The 18,694-nt window shown below is 38.1% G+C and overlaps 1 protein-coding gene across 1 annotated transcript; it reads left to right on the top strand.

The window, feature by feature from the left end:
• The first annotated feature begins 4,940 nt into the window (after positions 1–4,940).
• On the top strand, positions 4,941–5,552 carry LOC135230504 (olfactory receptor 7G2-like). The gene has a single exon (XM_064279858.1). It carries the CDS (start codon positions 4,941–4,943, stop codon positions 5,550–5,552), a length of 612 nt encoding a protein of 203 aa, XP_064135928.1.
• Positions 5,553–18,694: the final 13,142 nt, after the last annotated feature.

Consider the following 18,694-nt stretch of genomic DNA (forward strand, 5'->3'; position numbering starts at 1 on the left):
CCCTGCTGATCTCAAGACTTCATCACAACTCAGTTTCTTCCTCTGCCCAATCCTTCCTCCTTCCCTTTCCTTTCACAGGTGCTGGTCCAAGGAGCACTCCCTAACAAACCTTTGACATCCTAATCTCTGCTTAAGTGGAGTAGACAGGAAGCCATGAAACCCAACCTGATGCAATAAGAACAGCATGACTTAGGTGCTGATAAGTGCTATGGAGGTCACACATGAGGAGAGAGCGTAAGAAAATGTGAAGGTGCTGTGATTTAGATAGAGGGCCAGAGGATGCCTCACTGAGAAATTGACTTTCAAGAAAAGGAAGAGTGAGAGTGAACACTGTGGTTGTATGGAGAAAGAACCAACCTTGCATTCCAGGAATTAAACTAAATTCAGCAGAAGTATTATTTTTTTCCACTTTTTGCTAGATTTGATTTTTTTAAATTCCATTAGCATTTTGCCGATCACCAATTCTGTCCTCCCATTTCTATCTGAGTTCAGTTCAATCAGACCCTTGACCCTGCATGCAATAGAAAGGGCTCCTGAGAGTCATCAAGATTCTCTACCTTGTTAAATCCTGGCTTCAGTTCTGCATCTCTCACTTACTTTGCTTGTCACCAGCCTTGATTTAGCTTAGTACTTACTGGAATACTTTCTTCACTTGGTGTAATACATTACATAACAGCCCCAAAGATATCAGGTCCTAATCTATGGAACTTGCAAATTTTACTGTGTTGGGGAAAAGGTTCTTTGCAGATGGGATAAAGGGTTATCTGAGTAGGCCGTAAATGCAATCAGAAATATCTTTGTAAGAGAGATTAGAGAGAGATTTGACTCAGACAGAAGGAAAGGTAATATGCCCATTGAGGCAAGGATGGTGTGATGAGGCCAGAAGCCAAAGAAAAGCTGAAGCCACCAGAAGCTCAAAGAGGCAACAGATTTGCCTAGTGAATCTCTAGAGGAGCACTACTCTGCATACACCTTCATTTCAGAACAGTGAAACTGATCGCAGACTTCTGTCCTCCAGAAGTGTGAGAGAATTTATTTCTGTTGTATTATGCCATCACATTTGTGCTCATCTTTACAGAAGTCACAAGAAACTAATACACCTGGCTTTCAGCAAGTTACATTATCTTGGTTTTGCTCCTGCTTCCCTGGCTACTAGTTCTCAGTTTCCTTGGATGTGTCTTTCTCATGTTCCCAACCTCACACACTGGAGTGTCTGAAAGTTCAGTCCTAACTCTCTTTTCTTTAACTACGTTGACTCCTTGGCAGTAACATCCAGACTCAAGGCTTTAAAAGTTATCTAACTCTAATAACTCCCAAATTTATGTCTCCAGAGAGGATCAGTTCCCTAAATTCCAGACTTATATATAACGTTCCCCTATATAACATTCTAGACTTATACACACCTGCCCGCTTGGCCTCTCCAACAGACATCTTAAACTCAACTTACCCAAAACTACAACCCTGATATTAAACTCCTAGATATGCATTTCCCACAGTCTTTCCTATCACAGTGAATAATAACACATTTTTTTCAGGTGCTGAGCAGTTCTCTCCAACTGAGCTTCATCTTTTATTCCTCTCTCTTTCTTGCTCTCTGTGCCCAATTTTTCAGAAAACCCTGTTGCCTATACCACCAAAAGACATCCATAATACCACCAAATCTTAACACCTCTACAATTACCACCATGGTGTAAGCCACCATCATTTAGGATTACTACAAAAGCACTACACATGGCCATCCTGCATTTGCCCTTTCCATCAGGATGCTCTTTGTATAATTTGCCTAACACTACCCCTTTGATTTTATCTTTTTCTTCTCCTCATCGCACACCAAGTACAATCAGAGAAAAAAATCAAGATTCAGAACTTGCCTGAATGTTCTGAATCTTGACTTTTTTTCTCTGATTATACTTGTTGTTGGTTCTTATTTTTGCATTGCTATTCTTTCTGGCTATGTAAATCACAAATTTCATATTCTCTTCAATTTTAAAGTTTTTTTTTTCTCCCTTTCCACTGATGTGGTCACTCTTTCTGTCTAACAGGTTCAGGGTAGCTCTCACTAATCACCAACACTCAACCCATGAGCTCCATTTCCTACCTCTTCCTGTTGGTAATAGTGAGAAAATCACAAATCCAGCCACAAAGACAGTAGGGAGCTTGGCTCAATTTCTTCCTGAAGGCTTTTAAGAAACTTTTAGTTGATCAAAATCCGCAGTCATGGGCCAAGCAACGTCCACAATTTTTGTGTTCACTCACACTTCTCAAATCAAGTAACACCACCTCTGACCTTGGCTTCAAATATCTAATCCTTTCTAGAGCATTTAGCCCTTATCACCTGGAAAGAGCAATCTTCCACCTAAAATTCCTTGCTAAGGCCATAAATTTGGAGGTGCAGCCTACTTATCATTTTGTGTTTGAGTTCTGATTACGGTACCTGAAAAGTTAATCTTGTTTTTTTGGTTATCATTTTTGTATTATTTTTCTTCCCGGCTATTAAAATAATCACTGGCAGATTCTATTTGAGTGGGAAGATTCCAGTAGAAATTTACATTTGTATTATGCCATATGCTTGAAATAAATGAGGTTAAGATGGTGAAGACCGACACTATAATGCCATCTTGTCTCAATTGTTTCTCAAATAACATACTGAGAATGCTGTAGATTAGCAAGCAAAATTTATATGGAAACAATTAACATGTAGTAAAATAAATTGATAAATTCATGAGTATACTGAATTCATTAAAGACGAAGGTTTTTAAGTGAATATTCACATGGAATACCATCTTCATCTATTAAATAATGGTTTTCATCTAACTAAATCTACTGAGAATATGGATAAACCTGCATACTAGTGCCTAGCCAGTGAAAATGTGATTTCTCACAACTCCATTAAAAATCAAGAGCCAAAATATCAACCCACATTCCACGAATATTAAGAAAAATGTGCATAAATATTTTTGGGACACAACTGGAAAAGTTGATTATGAAACTCTAGAAAAGGAGTAATAGGACTGTCTATACTAATCACAGTCAGAATTCACCAGACAGAATGACTTACAATATGCTCTATGAACACATACAGAATAAAGAGTAAGGATCGGGGAATATTCAATGACACTTAGAAAGAAACAAGACTATGTATTTGCATTTTAAAATAACTTACCTGTATTTCTAAATATATTATTTGTACCCTCATACATAAATTATATTGTAACACCTAAAATTGAAATCAGGCTTTTTAACATCACTACTAAGGTGGATATGCTTTCAATTGTACCTAAAAAATGTTGTGATGCAATTAGAGAAGGATGGTGTATCCATATGTAAAAGGTATGTGATGTGGAACTAAAAGAAACAGGTAGAGAGAGAAATGGCATACAGCTGGTCTCCCAGAGGCTGGGATTCAGCCACATTTAATTCTACCTTCTATTTTCTTGGTCTTTAAAGATTTGCTCTGTCCTGGGATCAGAATGACAAGAAAAGTGTTTAGTTAATGAGGAGCTTTGGATATTGAGCCCACAGGGACAGAGAGACCTCATATAGTCTACCTGTGGCCACCTCATTCAACAGTCCCCTTCCAGTGAGGAGGCAGCACACCCGAGACTCTAGCCACAGATGATTCTCTTGCCCAGGAGCCTGGTGCCTCACTTGGTCCCTCTGCCTTTCCGAAGGATAGATCTCCCATCTACATCATCCAACATCCAGGGCTGATGTCAATCATCATTCCTCAATGATGCCAGCCAGGTAACATAAATCCCTTAGTTAATATTTAGAAGTGAGGACAAATATTTTAATAGAGGAACATATAGAGGAATGATGCCTGTGAAAATAGTGTGTGCATGAAATGATTGGAATCAAGACATCTCAACTCCTGTCTAACTGTCTTCCATCTTCCTGACAACATGTTTCCTTGTATCTTTGCACCAATAGCAAGGAGCTGTCATTCTGCTACTGTCCTCCTGACCATTTTCCTCCTGAAAAGAAATCTGCCCCTTCTCAATCATGATGACTATTTTAAAATTCTCTGATATTTACTAGCATTCTTGTGGTGGCAAAAGTAGATTTATCAGCTTAACCTTATCTTCCCATTCCTAGTTGTTAGCACACATTTTTCTTACAGGTTTCCCCCACTATCTGAAAATAGAGTGTTCCTACAAAAGCTTTCATCAGTTGAAATGGCCTTAAGTGAAGAAGCCATTACCACTAATTTATATGGGAAAAAATTTTGAGCATTCTCAGACCCCAAAATAACACACCAAATCATACAAAATAACACATATAACCTAAAATAAAACTAACATACAGTGTTCACAGACGCAGTTCAAAGGTATGACAACTGCTGAGTGTAGTTTTCAGGAAAGGGGCTTGGGGATGGACTCTCATCGCTAGCAGGTATGCAATACCTCTTTACAGAATTGTTGAAAAAAAAACACTGAAGGTGAGTTTTGTTTTTGATCTCTATTTTTTTAAGCAAAAATACTCTTTGAACTTCTTTCAGTTAGTGAAGAAAACAGGTACTGATGTGAATCTTTCGAAAAATAAAGTAGCATAACATGAACTTTCAAAAAGGAGGGAATACTTGTATTTCTGTTGCCCAGTTCTAATTTTGAAAGACAGCAATTGTGTCTGAGACAGTCTTATCAGGCTGCCTCCAGAATATGTTTCTCTTTCCACAATTACCAAATATTTAAAATGCTAATAAGAGCACAAAGAATGTAATAAAAAAATGACCACCTCCTCACTCCTTTCTAAAATAATAAATAAATGTTGATACCCTGCTATATCAGCTTCTCCACTTTTTTTAAATAACCGAACAATATACATGCAGAAGGCAACACCTTTATATTCCCACCCATTCCTCTTGTTTCCATCCTAAGATGCTGCTTCCTGACATTTGATTGTCAGTCGCCTCAATCTTTTCCACCAGATTCATCAACAATATGGAACCGAGAAACCAAACAGATGTTTCAGAATTCCTTCTCCTGGCACTGACAGAGGATCAGGAACTGCAACCTCTCCTTTTTAGCCTGTTTCTGTCCATATATTTGGTCACTGTCCTGGGAAACCTGCTCATCATCCTGGCCGTCAGCTCTGACCCCCACCTCCACACCCCCATGTACTTCTTTCTTTCCAATCTCTCATTTACTGACATCTGTCTCAGCACCACCACGCTCCCAAAGATGCTGGTAAACCTCCAAGCAAAAAATCAGAGCATCACTTATGCAGGATGCCTCACCCAGGTCTGCTTTGTCATGATTTTTAGTACTTTGGAAAATTTTTTCCTTGGAGTAATGGCCTATGACCGCTATGTGGCCATTTGTCACCCACTGAGGTACATGGTCATCATGGATGCCCACTTCTGTGGCCTGCTGATTCTAGTCTCCTTGCTCGTTAGCATTGTGGATGCCCTGCTCCACAGTCTGATGTTGTTGAGTCTGTCCTTCTGCACAGATCTGGAAATGCTTTACTTATTTTGTGAAGTTTTTCAGGTCATCAAAGTTGCCTGTTCTGAAACTCTCACCAATAACATCAATCTTATATTTTACAGCTAGCATACTGGATGTTCTTCCTTTCTCTGGAATCATTTTCTCTTATACTCAAATTGTCTCTTCCATTTTGAGAATGCCATCAGCAGGTGGAAAGTATAAAGCTTTTTCTACCTGTGGGTCTCACCTCTCAGTTGTTTTCTTATTCTCTGAAACAGCTTTTGGTTCGTATATAAGTACGACATTTACACACTCTTCCAAGAAAACTGCAGTAGCTTCAATGCTGTACGCTATGGTAGCTTCCATGATGAACCCCTTCATCTACAGCCTGAGAAACAGGGACATGAAGGCAGCCTTGAGGAGTGTTATCAGGGGCACAACTGCTTTTCAGTGATTATATTATGAGCTTTGGTTTGGGATTTCTAAATTTCATCAAAGTGACAGGATACTCTTGAGCCAGAATGCTTGATTTTGCCCCACCACGTTCTTCTAAAATGAAGAGATAACATAATGGCTAGGTGTAATTCAACTTGGGATTGAAACCTGACTTTGCTCTTTTTGTAGCTTTGTGGTGTCAGATAAATGATTTCAACTCCAAGGCTTTGTTTCTATTAAGAAAGCATAACCCTGACTCTGAGTGTCCAAACAACAGAGAGTTATCTTTCATTACAAGGATGTCAGAGATTCGAAATGCACAGGAGCAGAACATTAAGACTTCATTCATTTCCTCATGAAATGCCCTCATCCTAGAAATCGTTCTACTTGTTGTCACAGGTGACTGCAACAGACTCAGGCGTCATATCCAGACATCATGCATACAGGCACAAAACTGACATTTCTGGACCTATTGTTAATGTTGTTAGGTGCCATTGAGTCAATTGCAACTCATAGTGACCCTATGTACAACAGAAATTTTTTGATAAAAATTGTTAATAGAGTACATACTGTTAATAGACTTTCCCATAGAATCGTATAGGAGACATCTGCTCCCATCTGATCACTGAGAATAGCATATATCTGTTTCTAATCACGTATCTGTTTGGGAGATACTAGTTATTATGAGAGCCGTAGATTGACCATGTAGTGTATTTTTTGCTGTTGGGAAGTTAATTCTTATAACCACTACAAGCACTTAATATAATGCCTGGCACATAATACTCAATAAAATTTAACTAGGACCATTATGTTTTGTATTTGGCCATAATTTATAAGGCTTATTATACTTTGCTCTGACATATTTTTACCACTTCCTTCAGTACTTTTATTAGTTTACCATTATTGCAATAGCTATTAGTAGGTTTTACCTGTTTTAGCAATAAAGTCAAATGAATAATTATTGAGTTAGGCAGAGTAGAATTGGTCATCTTTTTTGGAAACATATTTGACTTGATCGTTACTCATTGATTTATTGGCCAGAGTATCTATGAGATTTTACTTTTCTCCTTAGCTACCTTATTTAGCAGTTTTTCTTTCTTATCTCTGGTGAGTCAACACAGAGATTGAGTAAAATTAATTGAACCATTGAAGCCTTAGAGGGTTGGCTGCTGTCTTAGGGATCTCATGGAAAATTCTGTAATGTGTAATTATGAGGAAAACAGTTTTTCTATGGACATGGACTTTATTTTGAGGAAGACATGTGGAGTGTAAAATGGAATGAGACAAAAGGGAAGTTGGCAGGCTTAGGGTGATCAGTTTTCCCACAACCACGAAGAATCAGGATTATCACTCAGAATCATCTCTGTGGTGTTGAGCTGACAATAAAATAGACCTTGGAGGTGAATTAATGGAGTGTCTGGAGTGCCTTCTGGTCATCCTTGATGGTGGTGGTGGGATTGTGTTTGGCACTAAACCGGGAAGTCAGCTCATCACCAGGCACACCAGGTGTATTGTATTGCAAAGTTGTCTCCATTTATGTCCGTAAAACACTTGCAGAGGTGAGTCACCTGAGACCTTGTTCATACTGCTTGTTTCCATACCTCACCCACTACCTACTGGCTTTGATATCTGGGGAGATGTTTGTAGGATGAACATTCTAAATAATTACTTTTTTGACATTTTGATGTATGCTGAAGTTTGACAAGCATGACTTGAATATTAGAAGAAGATGAGAGAATGGATTTAGAATCTAGAATATGAAAGAATCCAGAAAGTGGAATCTTTTCCATTTTACTTATTATTAATATATCATATGCAAATACTGTATAAAATGTATCAGTAGTTTTTAAAGAATTGTAATATAATGAGGAATCATATACCCATGACCTAGGTTATGAAATAATGACATCACCACATAATCCAATGAATAGTCTCCTAGTCTTATTGCCTTCTACCCTCCCAGTGGCAAACACTATCCTGAATTTGGTATTTATCACTTTCTCCTATGTTCTTCTATTTTGTTGAATTTTATTGTTATGGATTTAATTATGCCTCCTAAAAAGATAGGTTGTGGTCCTAACTCCTGGTACCTGCAAACGTGACTTTGTTTGGAAATAAGATCTTTGAAGATGTTACCTGTTAATATGAGGTCATGCTGGAGTAGGGAGAGTCCTAAACCAATATGAGTGTTATCTTTATAAAAGAGAAGATATTGAGACAGAGAGTCAAAGAGGGAGGATGTCTTGTGAAGACAAAGGAAGATATGGAGTGAAGCTGCAGCTGCAAGCCAAAGAATTCATAGGGATACCAGAAGTTGGGACAGACAAGAAAGGATCTTCCCCCGGAGATTCAGAGGGGACATAGTCCTGTTGACAACCTGAATTTGGACTTCTAGCCTACAGAACTTGGAGACAATAATGTTTTTCTCATTTTAAACCACTCACTTCTGTGATAGTTTGATATTGCAGCCATATATAATTAATGTTGTTGTTGTTGTTGGATGTCGTCCAGTCAATTCCAACTCATAACAACCTGTAATCTTTATGAAAGCAAATTACCTGTTCTTCCTCTCAGAGGGCAGCAGTGTGGTTTTGAGCCACGAGCTTTTTGGCTAGCAGCCAAGCATTCAACCACTGAGCCAAGAAATGTCATTTGATAGACCTGTGAAATTGCCAGTTTTTGTATTTTTGCTACAATACTGGCAATGTGACTGAAGGGAAGTTTTTAGTCATTCCTAGGTGCATTCCTGTCTGATTTATAAATTTGCCTATTTCTAAATTTATTAGTAGTGAAATTTTAATGAATGAATTCTGTGTCCTGATTGTGCTTTTGAAATTTAATCATGTTTCTGCATGTAATCTTAATTCATTTATTTTCAATTCTGTATATTTTTACATTACGTATGTGACATTACAAAATGTGTATCCCTTCTGATGTTGATGAAATTTTTTTATTGTACTTTAGATGAAAGTTTACAGAACAAACTAGTTTCTCATAAAACAGTATACACATTGTTGTATGACATTGGTTAATAACCCCACAACATGTCAACACTCTCCCTTTTTAACCCTGGGTTCCCTAATACCAGCTTTCCTGTTCCCTCCTGCCTGCCAGTCCCTGCCTTAGAGCTGGTGTGCCCCTTTAGTCTTGTTTTGTTCCATGGGCCTATTCAACCTTTGGCTGAAGGGTAAACCTCAGGAGTGACCTCATTACTGAGCTGAATGGGTGTCCGGGGCCCATACTCTCAGGGTTTCTCCAGTTCCTGTCAGGCCAAGCAACTCTGGCCCTTCTTTCTGAGTTAGAATTTTTTTCTACATTTTTGTCCAGCTCTGGCCAGGACCCTCTATTTTAATCCCTAACAGAGCAGTATAGTGGTGGTAGCCAAGCACCAACTAGTTGTACTGCTCTTAGTCTCAAGGAGATCATGGTAGATATGGTCTATTAGTCTTTTGGACTAACCTTTTCCTTATATCTTTATCTTTCTTCATTCCTTCTTGCTCCCGAAGGGCTGAGACCAGTGGAGTATCTAGACGCCCACTCACAGGCTTTTAAAACCCCAGACGCTACTCACCAAAGTAGAATGCAGAAGGTTTTCTTTATAAACTATGTTATGTCAATTGAGCTAGATGTTCCCCAAGACCATGGTCCCCACAGCCCTCAGCCAAGCAATTCCACCCCTCAGGTAGATTGGATGTGTCTGTGGAGCTACCATGAGCTTGACTTGCCCAGGTTGTGCTGGCTTCCCCAGTTTTGTGTACTGTCTTACCCTTCACCAAAGTTACCACTTATCTATTGTCCATTAAGTGTTTTTCCATCCCCACATATCCCCTCCCTCATAACCATCAAATATTGTTTCTTTTTGTATGCAAACCTTTTCATGACTTTTTACACTAGTGTTCTCATACAATACTTGTCCTTTTGTGATTGACTTATTTCACTCAGAATAATGCCCTCCAGATTCCTTCATGTTATGAGATGCTTCACAGATTCATCATTGTTCTTTAACATTGCATAATGCTCCATTGTGTGAATGTACCACAGTTCGTTTATCCATTCATCTGTTGATGGGCATCTAGGTTGTTTCCATCTTTTTGCTATTGTGAACAATGCTGCAATAAACATGGGTGTGCATATGTCTATTCCCGTGACGGTTCTTATTTCTCTAGGATGTATTTCTAGGAGTGGGATTGCAGGATCATATGGTATTTCTCTTTCTAGCTTTCTAAGGAAGTACCATACCATTTTCCAAATTGGTTGCATCATTTTGCATTCCCACCAGCAGTGAATAAGTGTTTCAATCTACCTGCAGCCTCTCCAACATTTGTTATTTCCTGTTGTATTGATTTGCACCAATAATGTCAGAATGAGATGGTATATCATTGTGGTTTTGATTTACATTTCTCTAATGGCTAGCGACCACAAACATTTACTCATGTGTCTGTTAGCTGCTTGAATGTCTTATTTGGAGAAGTGTCTATTCATTTCCTTTGCCCATTTTTTAATTGGATTATTTGTCTTTTTGTTGTAGAAGTGTTAGATTTTCTTGTAGATTTTAGAGATTGGACCTTTGTCTGATTTATAATAGCCAAAACTTTTTCCAGTCTGTAGGTTCTCTTTTTACTCTTTTGGTGAAAACTTTTGATAAGCAGAAGTCTTTAACTTTTAGAAGATTCCAGTTAACTAGCTTATCCTCTGGAGCTTGTGTGTTGTTGTTGTGGTTTGTATCCTGTTAATGCTGTCTATTAGGGCCTCTAGCACTGATCTTTTTTTCTTCTATGAACTTCATAGTTTTTGGCTTTATATTTAGGTCTTGGATCCATTTTGAGTTAGTTTTTGTATGTGGTGTGAGATATGGGTCCTGTTTCTTCTTCTTTTTTTTTTTTTTTTTTTGCAAATGGACATCCACTTTTGCCTCACCATTTGTTAAAAAGGCTGTTTGTTCCCCATTCGATGGACTCTGGGCCCTTGTTGAAGATCAGGTGAACACAGGTGGATGGATTCACATCTGTGTTCTCAATTCTGTTCCATTGGTGCATATATCTGTTATTGTACCAGTACCAGGCTGTTTTAACTACCGTAGCTGTATAGTAGGTTCTGAGGTCAGGTAGTGCGTGTCCTCCTACTTTACTCTTTGTCTTCAGTAGTGCTTTACTTATCCAGGGCTTCTTCTCTTCTATATGAAGTTAATGATATGTTTTTCCACCTCTTTAAAGAATGTTGTTGGTATTTCAATCGGTATTGCATTGTATTTGTAAACCACTTTGGGTAGAATTGTCTTTTCACAATGTTGAGTCTACCTATCCATGAGCATGGTATGTTTTTCCATTTATGTAGACCTTTTTTGGTTTCTTACAGTAGTGTTTTGTAGTTTTCTTTGCATACGTCTTTTATATCCCTGGTTAGATTTATTCCAAAGTATTTTTTTTTAGGAGCTATCATAAATGGTATTTTTTTTTCTTGATTTCCTTTTCATTGTTCTCTTTATTGGTGTGTAGGAATCCAAATGATTTTTGTTATGTTTGTCTTGTATCTTGCAAGTCTGCTGAATTTATTAGTTGCAGTAGTTTTCTAATGGAGTCTTTTGTGTTTTTGATGTATAGTATCATATCATCCACAAATAGGGACATAATATAATTTGTTTTTTGAAATTTTATCATGGTAAGATATATATATGTAAGAAAACTTTGCTATTTAAACCATATTTAAGTATACAATTCAGTAACAATAAGTACTTGCATCTAGTTGCACAACCATTACCATTATCTACTTCATAATGGTTTTTATCACCCAAAATAGAAACCACATTTTGTTTATACATTCATTTGTTGATTGACACTTGAGATGCTTACACATCTGGGCTACTGTAAAAAATGCCACTATCATCGTTGATGTAAAGCAACTTGAGTCCCTGCTTACAAGTCTTTTGGATATACATGTGGGAGTAGATTTGCTGGGTCATATGATAATTCTATGTTTAAATTTTGAAGAAACACAGAAGTGTTTTCCAAAACAGTGTGGAATTTTACATTCCCACCAGCAAAGGATGGGCATTTCAATTTCCCCACACCCTCATCAATACTTATTAATTTCTATTTTTCTGATAACAGCTATCCTGGTGGGTGTGAGAGGGATATCTCATTGTGGTTTTGATTTGTATTTCCATTATTACTATTGATGTTGAGCATCTTTCTATGTCCTTATTGGTCATTTGTACATCTTTGGAGAAATATCTATTCAAGTTCTTAGCTCATTTTCAAATTGGGTTGTCTTTTTGTCATGGAGCTGTAGGAGATCTTTCTGTATACTGGGCATGAAAGCCTTATCAGATACATTGTTCTCAAATACTTTGTTACATTTTATAGGTTATCTCTTTCCTTGATAAGGTGCTTTAATGCACAAAAGTTTAATTTATTTTAACTTCTAATAGCATTTATTTAAAATATAATTCACAGGTAGGACCAAGTGGCTGGAATAGTCAGATGTTCCTGAGGTCCCTCTTACAACACAGACCCAAAAGGAAAAAACAAGTGAATCAATTATATATGACAATCTAGGAGCCCTTAACATCAAAGACAAAGTTGAGGAGACAGACCAAGTGGCAGGGGGAGGAAGAGACAGTTTAAAAGCAGTGAAGAGGTGCCAGACTTGATCTAGCCAGCACACGGTAGGCTGGAACATTTAGAGCATCTGGAGCCAGGAGGAAGGGGCACTTGATTGGTGAAAGTTAAGTGCAAGTGTCTAACCTACCACATGGGATCGAAATAACCCTTTTTCCTATAGGACTTATGTAAGGGAAAAATGCCTCTCTTCCCCTCATCTGCACCCTCCCTGCTTTGTTCTGGTGCTGGTCCAGCAGTGTTCAGCAGTTTCATGCCCCCTAGGCTAGAAGTGGAACCTGTTGCACTCAACCCAGTCCCTCAGCTTTGGGGAGGGAACAAATAAACAAATGAACAAACAAACAAAGGTGGCCACCAGCTCCACTAAGCTGGGAGCTCAAGGCTAACTGCACCCACACCATTCTTGCAGATTAAAAAAATCACTATGCCCCTTAAGCCAGGGACTCAGGACAGGAACTGTCCCTTTGCCTATAAGGGGTCCATGGTCTTTGAATGCCTTTCACTCCTGCCTAGAACTGCATGGGCCATTTCAACAGTGTTGGCCCTCATTAGTATAGTACAACAGGGTATGTACCAGAAGCCTATTTTCAACTGCAACAACTAAGAGGGAGTGGTGGATTTGTAAGTTTTGACACCACCCTACCCATTAAGCAGGATCTTCAACCAACAACATCAGGGGCCTGAGGACTGGTGGCTTCACCCAATCCACCTAGCCATCCCCTAGAGGGATCTGAGAATAAGTGGTGCTTCTCCGTCCTTACAGCAAACAAACAGCATTGCATGCCCAAAGTTTTCCTGCAAAACCCACCCACCTATGCACTCTTGAGGACAGGGACACACATCCCACCTAGGCACTCAGGGGCAGCTATCAGCCCCCTACCTTGCCCAGCACATAACCACCTACTGCAGCCAGCTACCTGTGCCTGTACTCCGATCACCCATATGTAGCCCTGCCCATCTAGGACTGTAGGTGAGAGCCTGAACCACCTACTCAGTGACCGATGACCTGAACAGTTGAGCTGAGTCTACCCAAAAAAGTAAACTGATTTCTGGGCTCACACACCTAGTAGCAGCCCTAACCCCCTGGTGACAGGATGTGAGAGCTTCAAAGATGCCTATAATCAGGGTAGCCCATATGCACAGCCTATTTGGGCATATCAAGACAAAACAAAATAAGAAGCTAGGACACAATAAACAAATACACAATAAATAAATATAATAAATTATTAATGGCTCAGAGACAACAGTCAATATCAAATCACATAAAAAGGCAGACCATGATGGCTCCAGCTAGCAACCAAAACAAAGAAGCAGGAAACTTCATGCAGGAAGAGAAGGTCTTGGAATTACCAGAGGTAGAATTCAAAAGACTAATATATGGAGCTCTTCAAGAGATCAGAAAGGAGATCAGGCAAAACTCAGACCAAGCCAAAGAGCACACAGACAGAGCAATAGAGGAATTCAGGAAAGCTATACAAGAGCAGAATGACAAATTTAACAGGCTGCTAGAATCCATAGAGAGACAGAAAATAGAAATTCAAAAAACTGACAATAAAATTTCGGAATTAAACAACTCAGTAGAAAGTCATATGAGCAGAATTGAGGAAATGGAAGTCAGAATTAGTGAGACTGAACATAAAGCACTTGATAGCTGTTTACTCGAGGAAAAATCAGAAAAAAGAAAGAAAGAAACCTTAGGAATTATGTGAGACTCTATCAAGGGGAATAACCTATGAGTGATTGAAGTACCAAAACAGTTGGGGATAACGGAAAACACAGAGAGAATTCTTGAAGATTTGCTGCAGAAAACTTCCCTGATATCATGAAAGATGAGAAGATACCTACCCAAGAAACTGATCAAACTCCGCACAGGATAAATCTCAAAAGAAATTCACTAAGACATAAAATCAAACTTGCCAAAACCAAAGATAAAGATAGAACTTTAAGAGCAGCTACAGATAAACAAAAAGTTACCTACAAAGACAAGTCAATACGAATAAGCTCAGAATACTCAGCTGAAACCATGCAGGCAAGAAGGCAATAGGATAACATATATAAAACCTGGAAGGAAAATAAAATTGCCAGCCAAGAATTATATATCCAGCAAAACTATCTCTCAAATATGAAGACAAAATTAGGGCATTTCCAGATAAAGAGAAGCTAATAGAATTTGTACAAACCAGGCCAAAATTACAAGAAATACTAAAGGGAGCCATCTGGCTAGAGAATCAATGATACCAGGTAAAAACCCAAGACTAGAACACAGGACAGAATAAACAGATAGGGAAGTCACAAAAATAAGTCAAAGCTAAAACACTGGAAATCAGGAAACAGAGATGTCAATATGTGAAAGATGACAACATTAAAATAGAAAAGAGGGACTAATAGTGTAGTGACAGAAGTTTCATATGGAGAAGAAGTTAAGGAATAAAAGGTTGATTTAAACTTACAAAAATACAGGTTATTTTTAGGGTAACCACAAAAGAAACTAACAAATTTACACACCAAAAGAAAAAAAAAAATAAAGACTCAGCAAATACAAAATCAACAACAGTGAAAAAGATGAAAAGGAAATGCATAAAGAAAAATGACTCAGCACAAAGTGGATCAAAGAAATGGACAATACCATTAAAAAAAAAATCAAAATGGCAGCACTAAGCACAAAGCAAATACCTATCAATAATTACCTTGAATGTAAATGAACTAAATGCACCAATAAAGAGACAGAGAGTGGCAGAATGGATAAAAAATATGATCCATCTACATGCTGTCTAAGAGAGACATGCCTTAGACTCAGAGACACAAACTAAAATTCAAAGGATGGAAAAAAATACATATATTAAGCAAACAACAACAAAAAAAGAGTAGGGGTGGCAATATTAATCTCAGCCAAAATAGGCTTTAAAGCAAAATCCACCACAAAGCATAAGGGAGGGTACTACATAATGATTAAAGGCCCAACACACCAGGAGAACATAACTGTAATAAGTTTATATCCACCCAACAACAGGGCTCTGAAATATATAAAACAAACTCTAACTGCAGTGAAAAAAGAATAGACAGCTCCACAATAGTAGTAGGACTCTAATACGCCACTTTTGGCAAAGGGCAGAACATCTAGAAAGAAGCTCAATAAAGACACAGAAGATCTAAAGGTCGCAGTCAACCAACTTGATCTCATACACATATACAGAACACTCCACCCAACAGCAGTCAAGTATACTTTCTTTTCCAATGCACATGAAACATTGTCCAGAATAAACCTCATATTAGACCACAAAACAAGCCTTAACAGAATCCAAAACATTGAAATATTACAAAGCATCTTTTCTGACTATAAAACCAAAAAAAGTAGAAATCAGCAACAGAAAAAGCAAGAAAAAAACAAAATCAAATACATGAAAAATGAAAAATATCTTGCTCAAAAACTACTGGGTTATAGAAGAAAGCATGGACGGAATACAGAGATTCATAGAATCAAACGAGAATGAAAACACATCCTACCAGAATCTTCGGGAAACAGCAAAAGCAATGCTCAAGGGTCAATTTATTGTAATAAATGCACACATGCAAAAAGAAGAAAGGGCCAAAATCAAGGCATTAACCCTACAACTTGAACAAATAGAGCAGCGAAAGAAGCCCTCGGGTACCAGATGAAAGGGAAGTGTATAAATATAGAGAGAGAGTTTTATATTAAGGAAATGGCTCATGGAGTTTTAGAGGCTGGAATGTGGGTCAGGCTGGAGGCTTCTCCTGATTCATGTAGCAGCAGGGTCTGCAGAACCCAAGATCAGCAAGCCAGGCAGCAGGGCTCTGGCTCACAGTCTAGGAAGATGTACCAATTCGAAGATCGGCAGGCAAACGGCAGGCAAGCTGCTAGCACAAGTCCCAAGAACCAGACGTCAGATGATCAGGAGCCAACTGAAGGATTCAGTGTGAGCAAACCCCCCAAGCCTTGCTAGAAAGTCTACTTATGTTGAATGCAGACCACACCCTCAAGGAAACTCCATTTCAACTGATTGGCTACTCAGAGCAGTTCCCATCACGGAGGTGATGACACTATATGAATTTTTATCATGGAGGTGATCACGTCATCATAAGACTGCCAAACTAGATCATATCTGCCAAACCTCTGAGAATCATGGCCCAGCCAAATTTACACACAACGTTAATGATCACAACCATTGACTGCCAGAATAAATAAGCCTGTCTTGGAAGAAGTACAACCAGAGTGCTCCTTGGGAGCAAGGATGGTGAACTTTCTTCTCAAGTACTTTGGACATACTATCAGCAGGGACCAGTCCCTAGTAAGGGACATCATGCTTGATAAGATAGAAGGTCAGTGTAAAGAGGGAGACTCTCAGTGAGATGGATTGACACAGTGGCTGCAACAATGGGCTCAAACACAGCAACCTTATGAAGATGGTGCAGGACCAGGCAGTGTTTCATTCTGTTGTACATAGGGTTATTATGAGTCGGAACTCACTTGACGATACCTAACAATCTAACAACAATTTAGCCACACTGTCATATAAGGGAGCTGGCCGTGGTTATACTCAAATTTGTTAATTAGTGATATCCATTTCTGTCTCTTCAGGGCAACATTAGCATCCACTATACTCAATTTCATCATCTACGAAATGGCATAAATACATTGTCTTTGTGGCTTGAGATGAGTATAAGGTATCTGAACTTCATCAGTGAGGAATTCTTTGATTTTAAGAAGAAAAAGAACTGACTCTAATATCCTCAAACAATAGAGTTATATCTCACTACAGGGAAAGGCCTTCCAGAGGTAGAGAATGTACAGGGACAGGAGAGTAGGCTTCATCATAGAACTGGTCTCCCTCATGGTCATATTCATTGCTTTAGCAGATGATAGTGTCATATCCATACATGATGTCCAGAGAGAAAATTTACTGTTCTTCATTGGATATATTGTTGATAGACCTGTCCATGGAGTCCTCAGAAGACATCTCCCCTGTATGAGTTAAATACTGGTTCCCCCAAAACATATATTAAGCCCTGGAACCTATGAATATTACCTGTTATAGTAAAAAAGTGAATAGTGTTGCCTGTACTTTTGGTGTCATATTTAAGAAACCATTTCCAATTCAAGTTCTTGAAGATTTGCCTCTATGTTTCCTTCTAAGAAGTCTATATTTTAGTGTATATATTCAGGCCTTGATCCATTCTGAGTTAATTTTTATATAAGCTATGAGGTAAGAATTCACTTTTACTCTTTTGCATGTGGCTATCCAGTTGTCTCAGTACCATTTGTTGAAGAGATTTTTATTTTCCTATTGAATGGTACTGGCACTAATTCTTTAATCTTCATATAAGAATTCTCTGTCTCCCTTGTTTTTCTCATCATTGTGCTTTTGAGATTCAAACCTCTTGTTGAGTGTAGCACTACCTAATTTATTGTCAGTGCTGTGTGTTTTCACATTATATATAGTAATATCACAAAATTTCTCCTTTTTGATGTTCATGGGAATTTTGCTTACTAGTTTTCTGCTATTATGAATAGGGCTGTTTCAATAGTTCCATACATATCTTCTGGCAGAAATGAGCAAGAGTTTTATACTTGGAGGAGGGTAGTTATTGGGTATGGAGGAGCACCTATTATCCTTTGAGTAGTTACAAGGAGTTTCCTCAGTGGTTGAACTAATTTACACTAATGTTCAATGTTCCTCATGTTCACCTAATCACCAACACATTTTCATTTATCAATCCGCTGGGTGTAAAACATTATTTAATTGATTTCTATTTCTCTTATTATGTGATTGACAGGTTTTTCACGTATTATGGGCTGTTTATTTTTCCCCTTTTGTGAAATATCTGTTCATGGTGTTTCTTTTGAGTGGTTTATCTTTCTTCTTATTAATTTATAAGCTTTGTTTAATTGGGATATTAATACTTTGTTGGTTATATGCATGGAAAATTTCTTCTTAAGGTGTATGGTTTGTTTTGGATATCCTTTAGTGTTTTTGGCTGAACAGAAGGGCTTAGTTTTAACATGGTTGAATTTGTCAATATTTTTCTTAATGGTTTGTCCTCAATAGGTCTTGTTTATGAAACCTCTACGTATCTATCTTTATCTGAAATATTTATAGTATTACCTTCTACATTTGAAGGGTGAACCCACTGGAATAATTTTTGCCTTTGATGTGAGGCAGGAATTCAAATTCATTTTTATGTCCCTGAAACTTTTAT

Source organism: Loxodonta africana, chromosome 3 (assembly GCF_030014295.1).
Source record: "Loxodonta africana isolate mLoxAfr1 chromosome 3, mLoxAfr1.hap2, whole genome shotgun sequence".
In the NCBI taxonomy this organism is placed as follows: Eukaryota; Metazoa; Chordata; class Mammalia; order Proboscidea; family Elephantidae; genus Loxodonta; species Loxodonta africana.

Bases quoted from the DNA above. Each gene is read 5' to 3' on its own strand.
- LOC135230504 (XM_064279858.1), top strand. From the start codon at position 4,941: ATGGAACCGAGAAACCAAACAGATGTTTCAGAATTCCTTCTCCTGGCA.